This window comes from Pristiophorus japonicus, chromosome 16, assembly GCF_044704955.1.
Source record: "Pristiophorus japonicus isolate sPriJap1 chromosome 16, sPriJap1.hap1, whole genome shotgun sequence".
NCBI lineage: Eukaryota > Metazoa > Chordata > Chondrichthyes > Pristiophoridae > Pristiophorus > Pristiophorus japonicus.
This window is the reverse complement of record NC_091992.1, coordinates 23,838,784-23,855,266: the sequence shown is the minus strand read 5'-3', so window position 1 is coordinate 23,855,266 and position 16,483 is coordinate 23,838,784. Positions and strand designations below refer to the sequence as shown.

The 16,483-nt window shown below is 44.5% G+C and overlaps 1 protein-coding gene across 1 annotated transcript in view; it reads right to left on the bottom strand.

Annotated features, from left to right (window-relative positions):
- The window catches only part of sez6b (seizure related 6 homolog b), a 901,253-nt gene that overhangs the window by 198,048 nt on the left and 686,722 nt on the right, over positions 1-16,483 (bottom strand). Inside the window, exon 6 of the mRNA XM_070858015.1 lies at positions 14,186-14,371. Within this exon, the coding sequence (XP_070714116.1) occupies positions 14,186-14,371 (186 nt within the window). The remainder of the gene's footprint in view (positions 1-14,185; positions 14,372-16,483) is intronic.

Sequence of the window (16,483 nt, the reverse complement as noted above, 5' to 3'; positions counted from 1 at the left end):
TGGTCTCTGAAGTATTACCTCAACACTTATTTTTGGTGATAAACCCAATTTCAGCTGTATTAATAAAACTGCAGCAGGTTACCTCTCAAATACATCAAGGAATAGTCTTTAATGGAAAGAAAGAAGCAAATAAACAATCCCGTGCTATTACGCTGCCTGAATGCCGTGCCTCACGGCAGCTACTAAGTTTGCGATTCCACAAATGAATTTTAGCAGAAACTTGGAAGCCTAGCCGAACCTAACCAGTATAGTTTGGGTGCAATTCCCCAACTGCACCCAAAACGGAAACGTGACCCCTTTAATCTTCGGCTGAAGCCTGCACCTACAAAAAAACAGGAACTTCCCTGAATGGCAGTGACAGAATGTCCAAGTTTTTGCCTCTATGGTCTGCAACTGAAACGAGATCACAGTCGCTCAACACTCCATTAACTGCTGTGAATTTAGTTTAAGAGAACAACTGAGGCAGGGACCTCAGCTGGAGGTTTAATAAATATGTCACAGTTGCACAAGGCATCAGTCGGAAACATATACTTAGCTTTGGCACAAAGTATTGGTTACAGTAGTGCCCTGTGGTGAGGTACAGGGAGAAAAATTATGTAAAATGATAAAGAAAAATACATTTTAAGCCCTCATTATATAGGAGATAACTCAATTTGTAAACACTTCCAAATAACATTTTCTTTCATAGTATATTTAAGACGGATTTAAAGCATATTCACCATGTACTAGGCAGCTTTACGGAGCAGGCTCAAGGGGCCGAATGGCCTACTCCAGCTCCTGTTCCTATTTCTTTTGTACAGCTAGTTGCTGCACTGGGATGTTTCCTTAATCCGTTGCCCAACGCAGTGTCAGAGAGCAAGATGCTTTCCCATTGAATTCATATGTAGAAGGCTCCCAGTCTCAGTCTTAATGTCGCTGCACAACACTGAACGAAGGCCATGCACTTTCTGGGGAAGGAGGTCACAGCAGACATTCTCTAGTGGCCACGGGCGCACAGACCAACACAGGCCTGGCAGCAGGTTGGCTGTAGAATCCGTGAGGTGATCAAAACCAGCATTATCTGAGGTCTTTGTCTTTGGGAGATGTTTGGGTGGATACATGGAGCCTCGGGGGCCACATAAAGTTTGAATCCATGTTCCTATTAATTTGCATTTATCTTAAGTTGCTGATACCAACAGATCTTGATCTCCTGATTGGGGATTAATCCATCAATGAGGCAACAGTGCTAGATACAGCCCTTTCCAAACTTCCGGGCCCATAACAGTTAAACAGTACAAACACCAAAATAAGAAATATGTGCTGAAATAGGACGGAGTTTGCTGGACTTTGACGATTGGATTGCCAGAGTTTAAGGGTCTCAATGCAACCCATAGGCTGCAGTTTGTACACCCGTGACTCAAGACCCACTTGAGTACTGAGGAAATGGGGGTCAGATAACTACTCATACTGAACTGTTTGAATGCATCTAAGGGATAATTAGATACATTTTTGGAGATGGAATGGACTGAGGGCTACGTTGGGAGGTCAGCGAAATGGGATTGACATCTATCAGAAAGGGACAGGTTTGTTGGGCCCAATGGCCATTTCCTGTATCTAATTATCTTTGTTGTCCTTTTGTGCTCATCATTCGAGCACTAGGGATCATGGGACATGCGTCCACCACAGATCTGCCGGGAAGTGAACTCATGTCATCCTCCACCACAAGAGGATACAGACAACGATTTTCTGGTACGATACTGAATACATGTGTGGCACCATTTTAGACAGGGACGAATACCACTGAATTCAAACTGGTCTGAATCTGAGACTTTGGCAAGAACCTGAACATGGTTAAGTCTAGGCCTGCTTGTTTTTTTTTCTGTCAACACTCATACTAGCGGAAACGGGGGCACTCAATTATCTGATGCATGCACTGAAAGCGATAAATGTATTTTTTGATTGAAGCATGGTGTTATATTACGGTTAGATAAAGGTCAGTGTTCATGCCTCTGACAAGTATTGATCTTGGCTCTCTAAAACAACAAACATTTTGTAACTCTACAGATTTGTACAGATATTGAAAATGTTTTTCAGTATTTTCAATAAAGCAGAAAAAGGGAGAAAAATAAATATTCCTCAAGTCAGATTCTAACCATTGAACATAACCATGTTAACGCCCCTTTAAAGCTGGTTTTACATTATGTTAAGGCCTGTGAACGGGCACGAGCCCTTGATGCCCAAGTGTCGTTCAGCCAGCTACAACACAAAAGTAAAGATTTTTCAAATGTATTTGTTCCTGGGATGTGGGCGTCGCTGGCAATGCCGGCATTTATTGCACGTCCCTAATTGCCTTTGAGAAGGTGGTGGTGAGCCACCTTCTTGAACTGCTGCAGTCTTTGTGGTGAAGGTTACTCCCACAGTGCTGTTAGGAAGGGAGCTCTAGGATTTTGACCCAGCGACGATGAAGGAACGGCCGATATATTTCCAAGTCAGGATGGTGCGTAATGTGGAGGGGAACTTGCAGGTGATGGTGTTCCCATGCACCTGCTGCCCTCGTCCTTCTAGGTGGCGGAGGTCACGGGTTTGGGAGGTGCTGCTGAAGAAGCCGTGGTGAGTTGCTGCAGTGCATCTTGTAGATGGTGCACACTGCAGCCACGGTGCGCTGGGTTTTGTAAAGGCTGGCATTTGGTTGGCTCCATGTTTACCGAGGTTCTTGGAGTTTCAGCCTGTAGTGTGAGACCCTCACAGGGGAGCCATTGCCCAGAATACAGTCCTTGCACAATATAAAAGCAGCGCATAACACTCAGAACAAACTGGGCCTATACGATCCCAGCTGGTGCTGCTTTGTGGGCAGCATTTGATTGAACAGATTGAGAGCATTTAGCCTCTCCAAAGTAAGTCGACTCCATATGTGCTCACTGGCTTAATTGTAGTACTTCACTATTTGTGCCCAGAAGCAAATTGACCTGTTTTCTAAACTCACAGAAGCATTTTGCCATTGAAAAGAAAAAATGGCTTGTAAAAATGCATCCAGATTGACAAATGCTTTGAACCAGGGCGATCTGACCTCACTCAGACTGAAGCACCCGGCCTGGTTTCTGATATACCCTTACTATACAGTATAAATGCACACGAGGCCCATACTTGAGAGAAGGTCACTCTGTAACCAGTTACCTTTATTACCAAGACCTCAAGTGATGAAGGTGGGTGGAGCTTCCCCTTTTATACCGGAAAGTCCAGGTTAGGAGTGTCTCCCACAAGTGCACCCCTTGTGGTCAATGTTCTCAAGGTATACAACTTAGGTCAGCTTGTACATGGGTTACAATGATAGTTGAATACATGACATCACCTACCCCCAAAGTCTTATTGGGATCACAGGTTAACTCTCTCTGGTGGTTTACACTCCCTTGTAGAGCGCCTGAATTGGGGCTCCGGTTGTTGGGCGCTGGCCTGAGTGTCTGCTGTTTGTGGTGCCTCAGGCCTGTCCGGACTGCCCACAGTGACTGGGCTCTCCTCCACTTGGTTCCGGTGTCTCGCCATGTGCATGCTACTCGCCGGTTTAAGGTGTTCCCCGATCAACTTACTGAGCTCTTCGAACGTCTTGTCCACCAGCTTCTCTGGTGCTAGAAGGTCCTTCATCAGGGAGTACGTTCTGGATCCACAAACCGTCAGGAGATGAGCCCTGCGTTTGTCGGCTGAATCCTGTCCCAACCATTCCTTAATGATAAAACTTTGCTGTAGTCTCTCAATAAAGTCGTCCCAATCATCACCAACACAGTACCTCTCTTCTGTGTTGCTGGTGGCCATGCTCGCATGGTTTAAATCCCAGTTTCTCGTCACCAATGATATATCCTTACTATACAGTATAAATGCGCACAAGGTCCATACTTGAGAGAAGGTCACTCTGTGACCAGTTACCTTTAGTACCAAGACCTCAAGTGGTGAAGGTGGGTGGAGCTTTCCCTTTTATACCGGAAAGTCCAGGTTAGGAGTGTCTCCCACAAGTTTGCCCCTTGTGGTCCATGTTCTCAAGGTGTACAACTTAGGTCAGCTTATACATGGGTTACAATGATAGTTGAATACATGACAGTTTCGATATTATCAGTTCACTGCTGGGGGTTGAAAACTGCAAGCTTCAAAGTTCAACACAGGATATCTGCAACAGATCTGTCCAAATATTAACCTTTCACATACACACTGTGGAGGTTGGATAAGACATTTAAAACAAAATATATAGACGTTTATTAATAAAATACTAATTAAATTCAAAAGCTGGAGGAAAGCTTTCAGATTTGATTGAATCTATTGCGAAAACCTTCAAGTTGATTTTCCAATATTGCTGACCACAGTTCTAGTGTAAAAATCTGATATTGACTTTTTTGTTTACCAGGAATGCAGCAATGATTCATTACATTTTACACTGTGTGGATATTTCATTGATTGTTTTACATAGAAGCGCTGAACTGCAGCCTGTGAGTTACCTGATCGCAGGCAGGCAGGCAGGCAGAGGAATCTGTACCTCTGGGCTAGAGAGGGAAAGCTTGGAGGAAAACAATGCCTCCTGATCGCTACCCGGTGGAAGTGTGCACTGGTGAAAACATTGGCTGACGTGAGGAGCAAGCTGTGATGCCTGTTGTAGCCGATTATCAGCGCTCACCGTCAAAGGTTCACATGCGACGGGCACTTAGGCGAGGTATAGATGGCAACCAGTTCCTCACGGAGGCAACCAGTTCCTCACGGAGCAATCAGCAGCTCCAGGAGCTAAGGAAGAAGAAAGTATTGGCAGGATAAACACAATGGGATATCTTTGACTTTGTGCGTTGGTGTAACACGGTCGGTAGCAAATCAGCAGCCCATTCTGACTTCAAGGAAAATAAAAATCAGGAGGGATGTAAAACAGACTGCCGATTCTCTATCATCCGTTTTACAATATCGCAAAATCATCCCCATTTAGTGCACCAGAGTTCTACACACAGATCCCCCAAAATAAGGGATTCTCAAAAGCACTGTGAATCTGCAAGGGCAGTTGTAGTTTCGGATACTGCCTAAGAAGAAGAGGTTGCTTCTTGCAGAGTTGTTCTCTCAGCAACTTATTTACAGCTGTATGGATTTATGGATATTTCTGGGCCCGCACAGAAAATAATTGACAGCGGTTGTGTTCGGGGTGTTTTATTACTCTCGAGTTACACCTTCCCAGAAAGCAGGCTAAGTCCGCACGTGTTTCTCCTGAGGCATGTGTATGGAAACAAAGAGTGTAGCAGTGTACAAAACAATACGAGTGACTATTGCTGACTTTTTTTGTAATTCATCACCTGCACTTATGAGCACAATGGTCAAGATTTTGCAGCAGAAAGCCCCGCAGGGGAGAGCTGCGCCGCGTGTACAACGCCTCTGGGTGTGAGACCGGCAGCAGTTTTGATAATTCCCCGACCCGTCTGCCCGGAGGTGCGTCCACAATGACCGCCTGGGAAATCAGTGCCGTCCATTGGTGGGGCACAGTTATTGTGGAGTAAATTGGACAGCAACATCTGGCGTCCGCAGTTAAATGCGGATAGCTCGAAGTCGCTGTCTGATTCACCCTCCTCCTTCACAAGCTTTGCTGCACCCATATCTCACCGAGAGATTCGGCATTCAAATACGTGAAGGGTGTGAAGTTGCAGTCCTTGCGTGATAGATATCCACTAAAGACACCAGCAAAAGTTAGGGGCTGGTGTATTCAGGTGTAAGTGAATTTTTAATGGCGTGATAAATTTTAATTACTGCCAAACAACCTCTCAGGCCCTGAAAATTTACTTTTACAAGTGTGGAGTCTCATTCCTTCAGATTTTAATTATTGTTGGAGAATTTTTTTTAAATGAAACTTTTTACCTTTTTTTCTCTCTTTTATTTCACTTTCTTAATCCCATCTTTCTTTCCCCCTCTTTATTTTGCTTTCTGTACATGATTTTACATTGAATTAAATATTCTAATTTATACTTCCCGGTTTAGACTCTGCGCTTCTCAGTGAGGATTCTTCAATCTGATTGGCTGAAGAGATGTTGGGCTGGATTTTCCGGTCCTTTGCGCTCCGGGTTTTGCCCGGAGCAATGTGAAAGGCGGACGCTGAGGTCTCCTGCGCCCCGTCACGATCCTCCAGTCGGGTTTTGCGGCAGTGCTCAGCAGCACCACCAGGAAGAGCTGCGCCGGGAGAGCAACGCTTGTGGTTGCGACACCGGCAGTAGTTTAGAATTTTCCCCAATCCATTCACCCTCAAGTGACCGCAATGACCGCCTGGGAAATCCGTGCCGTCCAGCCATGCCGGCGGCAGTGAGGAAGGTTAAGTACTCCGAAGGTAAGTGCGAGTGTTTGTTCTTTTAATTATTTTAGCAATTTGTGCTGCAGCGGCGTGGGCAATGTTTTGGGAATGTTTTTGTGTTTTTTTTCCACCCCTCCCCCAGGCCTCTCTCAGAGCGCACACTTTAGTTCGCGAGTTTCCCATTTTTGCGCCACGGAAAGTGTACAACACCTCCCTTTGCGCCGCACCCCGACACAGGGCTCAGATGCCGAAACTTCCTTACCAAAGTACAATCTATTCCCGGCCGTTAACTTTCCCGTCCTGCCTCTGTTTTCGCCCCGAAAGCAGAAAAGCATAAAATCCAGTCCAAGGTGTTTGCTTGGCCTGTTTGCACCCCCCACAGGCCCCGGTAGAGAGCGCCGTGTTGAAAAGGATCTCCAAATACAGTAAATTGCCTCTCAGAAACCAATAAAAAGTCTGTGGGGAGCTGCAATGAATGGCGAGCATCGTTCCTTCACTATGACTGCAAAACCCAGGCCATTATTGTAAGAGGCTGCACAAGAAATAGTGAAATTCGAGATCTCCAGTGCTGTTGCTCAGAGTGTGACAGGAGAACTGTGACAGGGCTATCTTATAGGAAGTAACTGAGACACTTAAAGAAAGTGGGTATTTTATGCAAGGCTTTTAATAAATTAGAGATGTATACTACATTATTTTAAGAGAACTGATCTCCATTTAATGTTTAAAGTGTAGAGTCCCTTTTTAAGTTATTTTGAATAGGGCGATTAGGAGGCATATAAAGAGATAGCAAGACATGAGCATTTAAATGAATTAAAATTAAGATTCAGATATTCCATTTAAAATAAAATTAAGACACACAGTGGACAAAAATGGTCATTGCAATGCCTTTCCGGACACCTGGACACCTGACTTGACTGGATCCTGGGGGACCCAAATGACTTCTCCCATCACTCGTCTCTCGTGCATAGTCATTAGATGTTAATATCATGCATGTGAAGAGGGGACTTGAATGAGCGAATTGTCCCTTGTACACATGCAACACCATTTTAATAAATGGGCAGATGCACTTGGATCGTAGAAGCAGATATTTTCAACTATCAAAACTTTTGGTGAATTAAAATCACTTTGGAATAATTCTTTGGATTTAGTGTCCCCCCCCCCCTCCCCTCCCCCGCCCCCCCAGCATTCCTGCCCTTAAGCTCTCGGGACTCAAGTCTGAATGCAGCATAACTGCAAAGTGTACAAAATTGTACAAATTGAAATTCGGTTGCAAAGTCTCAATCCTGTTCCAAGTGAATACAAATCACAGCACAAAACGGTCAGTAATAGGGGCAACATCAATGGGTTGACTAGTGTGGGAATGCACGTGGCGAGAGGTATGATTTGTTGCTGCTGCAATGTAAATGGAACTTTAGTTTGCATCATCATAGCGAGAGGATTTGAGTATAGGAGCAGGGAGGTCTTACTGCAGTTGTACAGGGCCTTGGTGAGGCTACAACTGGAGTATTGTGTACAGTTTTGGTCTCCTAATCGGAGGAAGGACATTCTTGCTATTGAGGGAGTGCAGCGAAGGTTCACCAGACTGATTCCCGGGATGGCAGGACTGACATATGAAGAAAGACTGGATCGACTCGGCTTATATTCAATGGAATTTAGAAGAATGAGAGGGGATTTCAAAGAAACATATAAAATTCTGATGGGATTGGAAAGGTTAGATACAGGAAGAATGTTCCCAATGTTGGGGAAGTCCAGAACCAGGGGTAAGCCATTTAGGACCGAGATGAGGAGAAACTTCTTCACTCAGAGAATTTTGAACCTGTGGAATTCTCAACCACAGAATGTTGTTGATGCCAGTTCGTTAGATATATTCAAAAGGGAGTTAGATGTGGCCCTTACGGCTAAAGGGATCAAGGGGTATGGAGAGAAAGCAGGAATGGGATACTGAAGTTGCATGATCAGCCATCATCATATTGAATGGTGGTGCAGGCTCGAAGGGCCGAAAGGCCTACTCCTGCATCTATTTTCTATGTTTCTATGTTTCACCATAGAGTGATGCCAACACATGGAAATGGAAAGCTGTTGCAATAATTTTTTTGCCATTCAATAATGTGACAAAAAAAGGTATTGAACATGAATATCACAAATAGGACCATACCGTGGCGCATTCCTGAGTCCTGTTTCCGTGGCTTCAAAGCAGCAACTCTGCAAATTTAACAGGCTAATTATCTCTTCAAAGTATACCTTAAATGTCAGTTAGTTATTCGACTGCAATGAGCATCACAACGGAGCCGGGTGCATTTTCCATCAGGTTCACCGGAGGGCGATCAGGTGTGTGAATCCTAGTTGACATTTCTGTACCTGACCCAGGGATACTGAGGCAAAACGCCGTGCCCCTAATGCCACCACAACGGAGGTGAGCTGACTCTGCAAGGGCCGTGGATTGAATCTGGGCTCTTCCTGCTCTGGCTCAGTTACTCTCCAGATAAACCCGCCAAGCCGTGGGGGTGGGTGCGCACAGCGGGAGAGATAGTTCATTTCAGAGAAGCGCCACAAATTTTATTCTGAAAAGTCAGCTGTGCTCACAAAACCTGAAGAAATTTTCAGCTCAAACTTGTTTTGAAACTAGTTGAGGGTAATGATATCAAAATTACGCTTCATCTATGATTCACAGTAGCTTTATCACTTTAAATATCGGTGAGTATCTCTGTTTACATTAACTCATCTTAAACTTCGAAGTAAAACACGAAACGTTATTTTTAGAGTGTTGCTTCTTTATATGTAAAAAACTGATTGGACGAGATTGTGTGCTCATCAAGGTGACGGATTATGAAGGTGGGGATGAACCAAGGGACCTCTGAAGGGAAATCTGAATTTTAATTTCAACTGATCGAAACGCTCACCACTTGCTGTATCCCACTATGCCGCTGAGTTATTCTGCTCATCGGGACTAGGGAAAAGGGACTCGACAAGCCTGAATTAAATAGAATCAGCAATAATAGGACTCTGCTGCGCCTGATGATATAGAACCGATTAAGAGCATAATGTCTGTTCGCTTTGGTTTTAGACAAGATAAAAAGTGTAGAACCCATATGAATTCTACAGACAGTACAGAAAAATCAAATCCAGCTTATTGTATTTTGACAGAATATTAATGCCATCTCATCTAACTTCTGTGCAGCTTATAGCAATATATGGAAATAATAATCAGAAATTGTTGCCAGTTAGTGTATTATATTACCACTAGTGATTATGTTCAAACTGTATTACGTTAGTATTAGTTTCAGAAGATCTATCTATGCTTAGCATTGTATATATAATTAGGTTTTTATATATACATTATACAGGTAACTCTCGATTATCCGGGTCCCTCGGGGATTGGGCTATGCCGGGTAAACTATTTCTCCGTTAGAGCGATTAACATTAGAAAGTTAAAACCCAATGCCTTCCCCGGCCGAAAGGACTCCGAACGCACCGGCCCGATGCCTTCCCAGGCCGAAATTTTAAATTCCGTTACAATGGTTTCCCGTTGGATCCGTGTGCGGATAATCGCAAGTTGCCTGTATATATATATATATATATATATAAAGTTAATTCAATTTATTTTCATTGATGTTCAGTGGATTTTTCTTCCTATTTTGTCCTCAGTGACACCATGAAATACTCTTGCGCCAGAAATAGCTCAGTCTGATGCACTGCCAATCTCTCACTACTCTGGCTCAATAATACATCTTAATTCAAACTTCAGAAGAGCACCTTCTACTGTACCAGTGTGAATGATTCCACTTTCAGCCATGATTAAAGCCTCCCTGGGCGATATTGCTCATTTATGTCAAACTGTGGGTTGTTGCGCTGTGGGCCTGCAGTTATATTGATCAGGGTAGAGAATTCTGACAATTGACAGATTAGTCCGGGCTGGATTTACACACATATCCCAGAGATGACAGCACGGACTTCGCACTCACTGCAGGAACCCTTTTTTGGAATCTTCGCAATAAAGATTGTGGAGGAAATAAAGCTTTCATTGATCCACAATCAGGAGCGATGGCACCGAGGAAGCCTTTGGCTCTTAGCAACAGTAATGCAGCAGGAGATTACTGTTTCACAACAAAAATAAACACTCCTACAGGATGGAATTAGTAAAAAACTGAAATCAATCAAAATATGGAGAACAATGAGGAGGAAACAAATTACAAGAAAATAGATTGGACACATTAACAAGAAAATACGAGATTGCCAAAGGCATGGAACCAGTTAAAATGAAGAATCAAACACTATGTTAAACTGCAACCATGATTGAACAGAACAGTTTACAAAGGCAAAGAAAGCGTCATACATAATTAATTTCGAACATTATGTATTTAAAAGTCCATGACAATATGCCTCATTTTCCTCCAGTTAATTGTCAGACACCTACACCCTTTGAACACGATGGGATTCGGTGTTCCCTTATTTTGCTCCCAAAGTTGAGCGATGGTGAGATGTGCAACAACAACTTGCATTTATATAGCACCTTTAACGTGGTAAAACGTCCAAAGTCACTTCGCAGGAGCGTTATCAAACAAAATTTGACACCACGTTACATAAAGAGATATTAGGACAGATGACCAAAAGCCTGGTCAAAGAGATAGGTTTTAAGGAGAGTCTTAAAGGAGGAGAACGCTAGAGATAGAGAGGCGGAGAGCACTGCAAAGCCTTATGATGTGATTGGGATTACGGAGACGTGGCTCCAGGATGATCAGGGCTGGGAACTCAACATCCAGGGGTATTCAACATTCAGGAAAGATAGAATAAAAGGAAAAGGAGGTGGGGTAGCATTGCTGGTTAAGGAGGAGATTAATGCAATAGTTAGGAAGGACATTAGCTTGGATGATGTGGAGTCTATATGGGTAGAGCTGCAGAACACCAAAGGGCAAAAAACGTTAGTGGGAGTTGTGTACAGACCTCCAAACAGTAGTAGTGATGTTGGGGAGGGCATCAAACATGAAATTAGGAGTGCATGCAATAAAGGTGCAGCAGTTATAATGGGTGACTTTAATATGCACATAGATTGGGTTAACCAAACTGGAAGCAATACGGTGGAGGAGGATTTCCTGGAGTGCATAAGGGATGGTTTTTTAGACCAATATGTCGAGGAACCAACTAGGAGGGAGGCCATCTTAGACTGGGTGTTGTGTAATGAGAGAGGATTAATTAGCAATCTCGTTGTGCGAGGCCCCTTGGGGAAGAGTGACCATAATATGGTGGAATTCTGCATTAGGATGGAGAATGAAACAGTTAATTCAGAGACCATGGTCCAGAACTTAAAGAAGGCTAACTTTGAAGGTATGAGGCGTGAATTGGCTGGGATAGATTGGCGAATGATACTTAAGGGGTTGACTGTGGATGGGCAATGGCAGACATTTAGAGACCGCATGGATGAACTACAACAATTGTACATTCCTGTCTGGCGTAAAAATAAAAAAGGGAAGGTGGCTCAACCGTGGCTATCAAGGGAAATCAGGGATAGTATTAAAGCCAAGGAAGTGGCATACAAATTGGCCAGAAATAGCAGCGAACCCGGGGACTGGGAGAAATTTAGAACTCAGCAGAGGAGGACAAAGGGTTTGATTAGGGCAGGGTAAATGGAGTACGAGAGGAAGCTTGCAGGGAACATTAAGACGGATTGCAAAAGTTTCTATAGATATGTAAAGAGAAAAAGGTTAGTAAAGACATACGTAGGTCCCCTGCAGTCAGAATCAGGGGAAGTCATAACGGGGAACAAAGAAATGGCGGACCAACTGAACAAGTACTTTGGTTCGGTATTCACTAAGGAGGACACAAACAACCTTCCAGATATAAAAGGGGTCGGAGGGTCTAGTAAGGAGGAGGAACTGAGGGAAATCCTTATTAATCGGGAAATTGTGTTGGAGAAATTGATGGGATTGAAGGCCGATAAATCCCCAGGGCCTGATGGACTGCATCCCAGAGTACTTAAGGAGGTGGCCTTGGAAATAGTGGATGCATTGACAGTCATTTTCCATGCTTGATAAATCTTCTGGAATTTTTTGAGGATGTTTCCAGTAGAGTGGACAAGGGAGAACCAGTTGATGTAGTATATTTGGACTTTCAGAAGGCTTTCGACAAGGTCCCACACAAGAGATTAATGTGCAAAGTTAAAGCACATGGGATTGGGGGTAGTGTGCTGACATGGATTGAGAACTGGTTGTCAGACAGGAAACAAAGAGTAGGAGTAAATGGGGACTTTTCAGAATGGCAGGCAGTGACTAGTGGGGTACCGCAAGGTTCTGTGCTGGGGCTCCAGCTGTTTACACTGTACATTAATGATTTAGACGAGGGGATTAAATGTAGTATCTCCAAATTTGCGGATGACACTAAGTTGGGTGGCAGTGTGAGCTGCGAGGAGGATGCTATGAGGCTGCAGAGCGACTTGGATAGGTTAGGTGAGTGGGCAAATGCATGGCAGATGAAGTATAATGTGGATAAATGTGAGGTTATCCACTTTGGTGGTAAAAACAGAGAGACAGACTATTATCTGAATGGTGACAGATTAGGAAAAGGGGAGGTGCAACGAGACCTGGGTGTCATGGTACATCAATCATTGAAGGTTGGCATGCAGGTACAGCAGGCGGTTAAGAAAGCAAATGGCATGTTGGCCTTCATAGCGGGGAGATTTGAGTACAGGGGCAGGGAGATGTTGCTCCAGTTGTACAGGGCCTTGGTGAGGCCACACCTGGAGTATTGTGTACAGTTTTGGTCTCCTAACCTGAGGAAGGACATTCTTGCTATTGAGGGAGTGCAGCGAAGGTTCACCAGACTGATTCCCGGGATGGCGGAACTGACCTATCAAGACAGACTGGATCAACTGGGCTTGTGTTCACTGGAGTTCAGAAGAATGAGAGGGGACCTCATAGAAACGTTTAAAATTCTGACGGGGTTAGACAGGTTAGATGCAGGAAGAATGTTCCCAATGTTGGGGAAGTCCAGAACCAGGGGTCACAGTCTAAGGATAAGGGGTAAGCCATTTAGGACCGAGATGAGGAGAAATTTCTTCATCCAGAGAGTGGTGAACCTGTGGAATTCTCTACCACAGAAAGTTGTTGAGGCCAATTCACTAAGTATATTCAAAAAGGAGTTAGATGAAGTCCTTACTACTAGGGGGATCAAAGGGTATGGCGAGAATGCAGGAATGGGGTACTGAAGTTTCATGTTCAGCCATGAACTCATTGAATGGCGGTGCAGGCTAGAAGGGCCGAATGGCCTACTCCTGCATCTATTTTCTATGTTTCTATGTTTCTATCCACTCGGAAGGTGCAAAGCCAACATACAACCCATGCTGCTTTTAAACAGCATTTTCAACTTATTCGCTTGCCAAAGGTGAACCATGCAACAGCTGGAGTACTACATGCTCTATCTGGTACAGGAAAGATGTAATTGCACTAGAGAGGGTACAGAGGAGATTATGAGAATGTTGCCTGGAGAATTTTAGCTATGAGGAAATATTGGAGAGGCTGGGTTTGTTTTCTTTGGAACAGAGGCTGAGGGGAGACCTTATTGAGGAGTACAAAATTATGAGGGGCCTAGATAGTGGATAGGAAAGACCTATTTCCTTTAGCAGAGGGCATAGATTTAAAGTCATTGTAGGAGGTTTAGAGGGGATTTGAGGGGAAATCTTTTCACCCAGAGGGTGGTGGGGGTCTGGAACTCACTGCCTGAAAGGGTGGTAGAAGCAGAAACCCTCACCACATTTAAAAAGTACTTGGATGTGCACTCGAAGTGCTGTGACGTACAACGGACCAAGAGCTGGAAAGTGGGATTAGGCTGGATAGCTCTTTGTCGGCCGGCGCGGACATGATGGGCCGAAATGGCGTCCTTCCGCGCTGAAAGTTTCTAGGATTCTATGATAATCCTTACCAATGCACTGTGGTTCCTGGTCACTCCAGTGAGGTCTGCTGCCATTGACGCAGGTGACAGAAGATGACCCTTGCAGCCGGTACCCGGAGTTGCAGTAGAAATGGGCCACTCCACCAGGATGGAGGCTGGTGACAGACACATCGCCAGAAGAGGGTTTCTGTGGAAATCCACAGCTGAGCAAATACGCTGCAGAAAGACAGAGGAAAAAAAAATCAGATGAAAAAAAGAAAGACGATAAAAAATCCATTGGGAAAGAAAATTACTGGCATGATTTAATTTTAAAAAAAATAATAAAGACATTCCAAGAGCATTGGGCTTTCTTTGCTCACTGGCAGTGTTCCATTTGAAGAGGAAACAGAAATGAATTTAAATGAAGTCAAAGCCATTTAGTTAATGGATATTCTACACAAATAATTTTATGGTGAACAAGCGACTCCAACTCCTTTATTAAGATTAATATTCAACTGTAACTGATGAGAGAGAAATCTTGCAGAAAGAAAATATAATCTGGCAGATCCCTATTAAATACGTATCCATTTAACCAAGACCAGACTGATGGTGCTCATGGCAAACCTGGATGGCTTAAAGCATCTCACCATCCTGAAAAACAACATAGGAGGCAACAAAAACTGAATAGGGACAGAAGTGAATCTCAATTAGATCTGCATCTTTACCTCCTGGGAGGATGGCAGAGAGGGCAATTGGCTGAGGGAGATTGTGTAATGGAGCCCACACGACTCTCCTTATTCATTTAAATGGAAGGAAAATCATCCAGGTTGCATTCCAGGTCAGTGATGCTCCCGGCCTGATTTTCCTCGTGGCGCTCCTAGCAGGTGTTGCAGACAAAAAAACAACCTCAATTGTCTTTGTTGCCAGGGAGAAATGACAGATGGACAGGCAGATGTTTTTGTAATACAGAGCCCCACCTACTGTGGTAATGCAACTGCTGCTGCAAATACAATAAAAGTATCAGGTGACAAGGGCCATCTTGTAGATGTGTGTTTGTGATGTCGTAAAGAAGATATCAGTTATTATTGATGTGTCGTCACCAGGATTGCAATGTGTTGTGTTGGAGTGTTTGACACCTTTTTCTTTGTACAATGACAGTGCCCCTTTTAAATATAATTATAACATTGCTTATGAAAAATAATTAAAACCTGTTAACTAACTTTGAGCCACTTGCTGTGTAGGTTCATCATCATCATCATAGGCAGTCTCTTGGAATTGAGGAAGACTTGCTTCCACTCCTAAAATGAGATCTTTGGTGGCTGAACAGACCAATACGAGAGCCACAGACCCTGTCACAAGTGGGACAAATATTCGTCGGAGGAAGGGGGGAGGGGGGTGAGACTGGTTTGCCGCACGCTCCTTCCGTTGCCTGCGCCTGACCTCTTCACGCTCGCAGGGTTGAGATTCGAAGTGCTCAACGCTCTCCCAGATGCACTTTCTCCACCTAGGGCGGTCTTTGGCCAGGGACTCCCAGGTGTGAGTGGTGATGTCGCACTTCACCAGGGAGGCTTTGAGGGTGTCCTTGTAACGTTTCCGCTGCCCACCTTTGGCTTGTTTGCCATGAAGGAGCTGTGCGTAGAGCAATTGCTCAGGGAGTCTCTTGTTTGGCATGCGAACTAAGTGGCCAGCCCAGCGAAGCTGATCGAGTGTGGTCAGTGCTTCAATACTGGGGATGGTAGCCTGGATGAGGACACTGATGTTGGTGCGTCTGTCCTCCCAGGGGATTTGCAGGATCTTGCGGAGATATCGGTGGTGATATATCCATGTCTCTGATCCATACAGGAGGGCGGGTATTACTACAGTCCTGTAGACCATGAGCTTGGTGGTAGGTTTGAGGGCCTGGTCCTCGAATACGTTTTTCCTCAGGCGGCCGAAGGCTGCACTGACGCACTGGAAGCGATGTCGAATCTTTGCATCAATGTCTACCTTTGTTGACAAGAGGTTCCCGAGGTATGGGAAGTGGTCCACGTTGTTGTGGGCCGCGCCGTGAATCTTGATGACTGGGGGGCAGTGCTGTGCGGCGACGACAGGCTGGTGGAGGGCCTTTGTCTTACTGATGTTAAGCGTAAGGCCCATGCTTACATATGCCTAGGTGAATACATCGACTATATCCTAGAGTTCAGCCTCAGAATAGCCAAAAATATGTAAACGGTCCAACCCTTTTTTTAGCAGTACTTTACTCACACCTGTCCGTTATTGAATCATACCCGATAGAAACAGGAAAAGAAAAACATTATTCCCCCCCTTGGAATCAAGGTCGTTACCTACCCCAGGTGTCTCCTCACAACC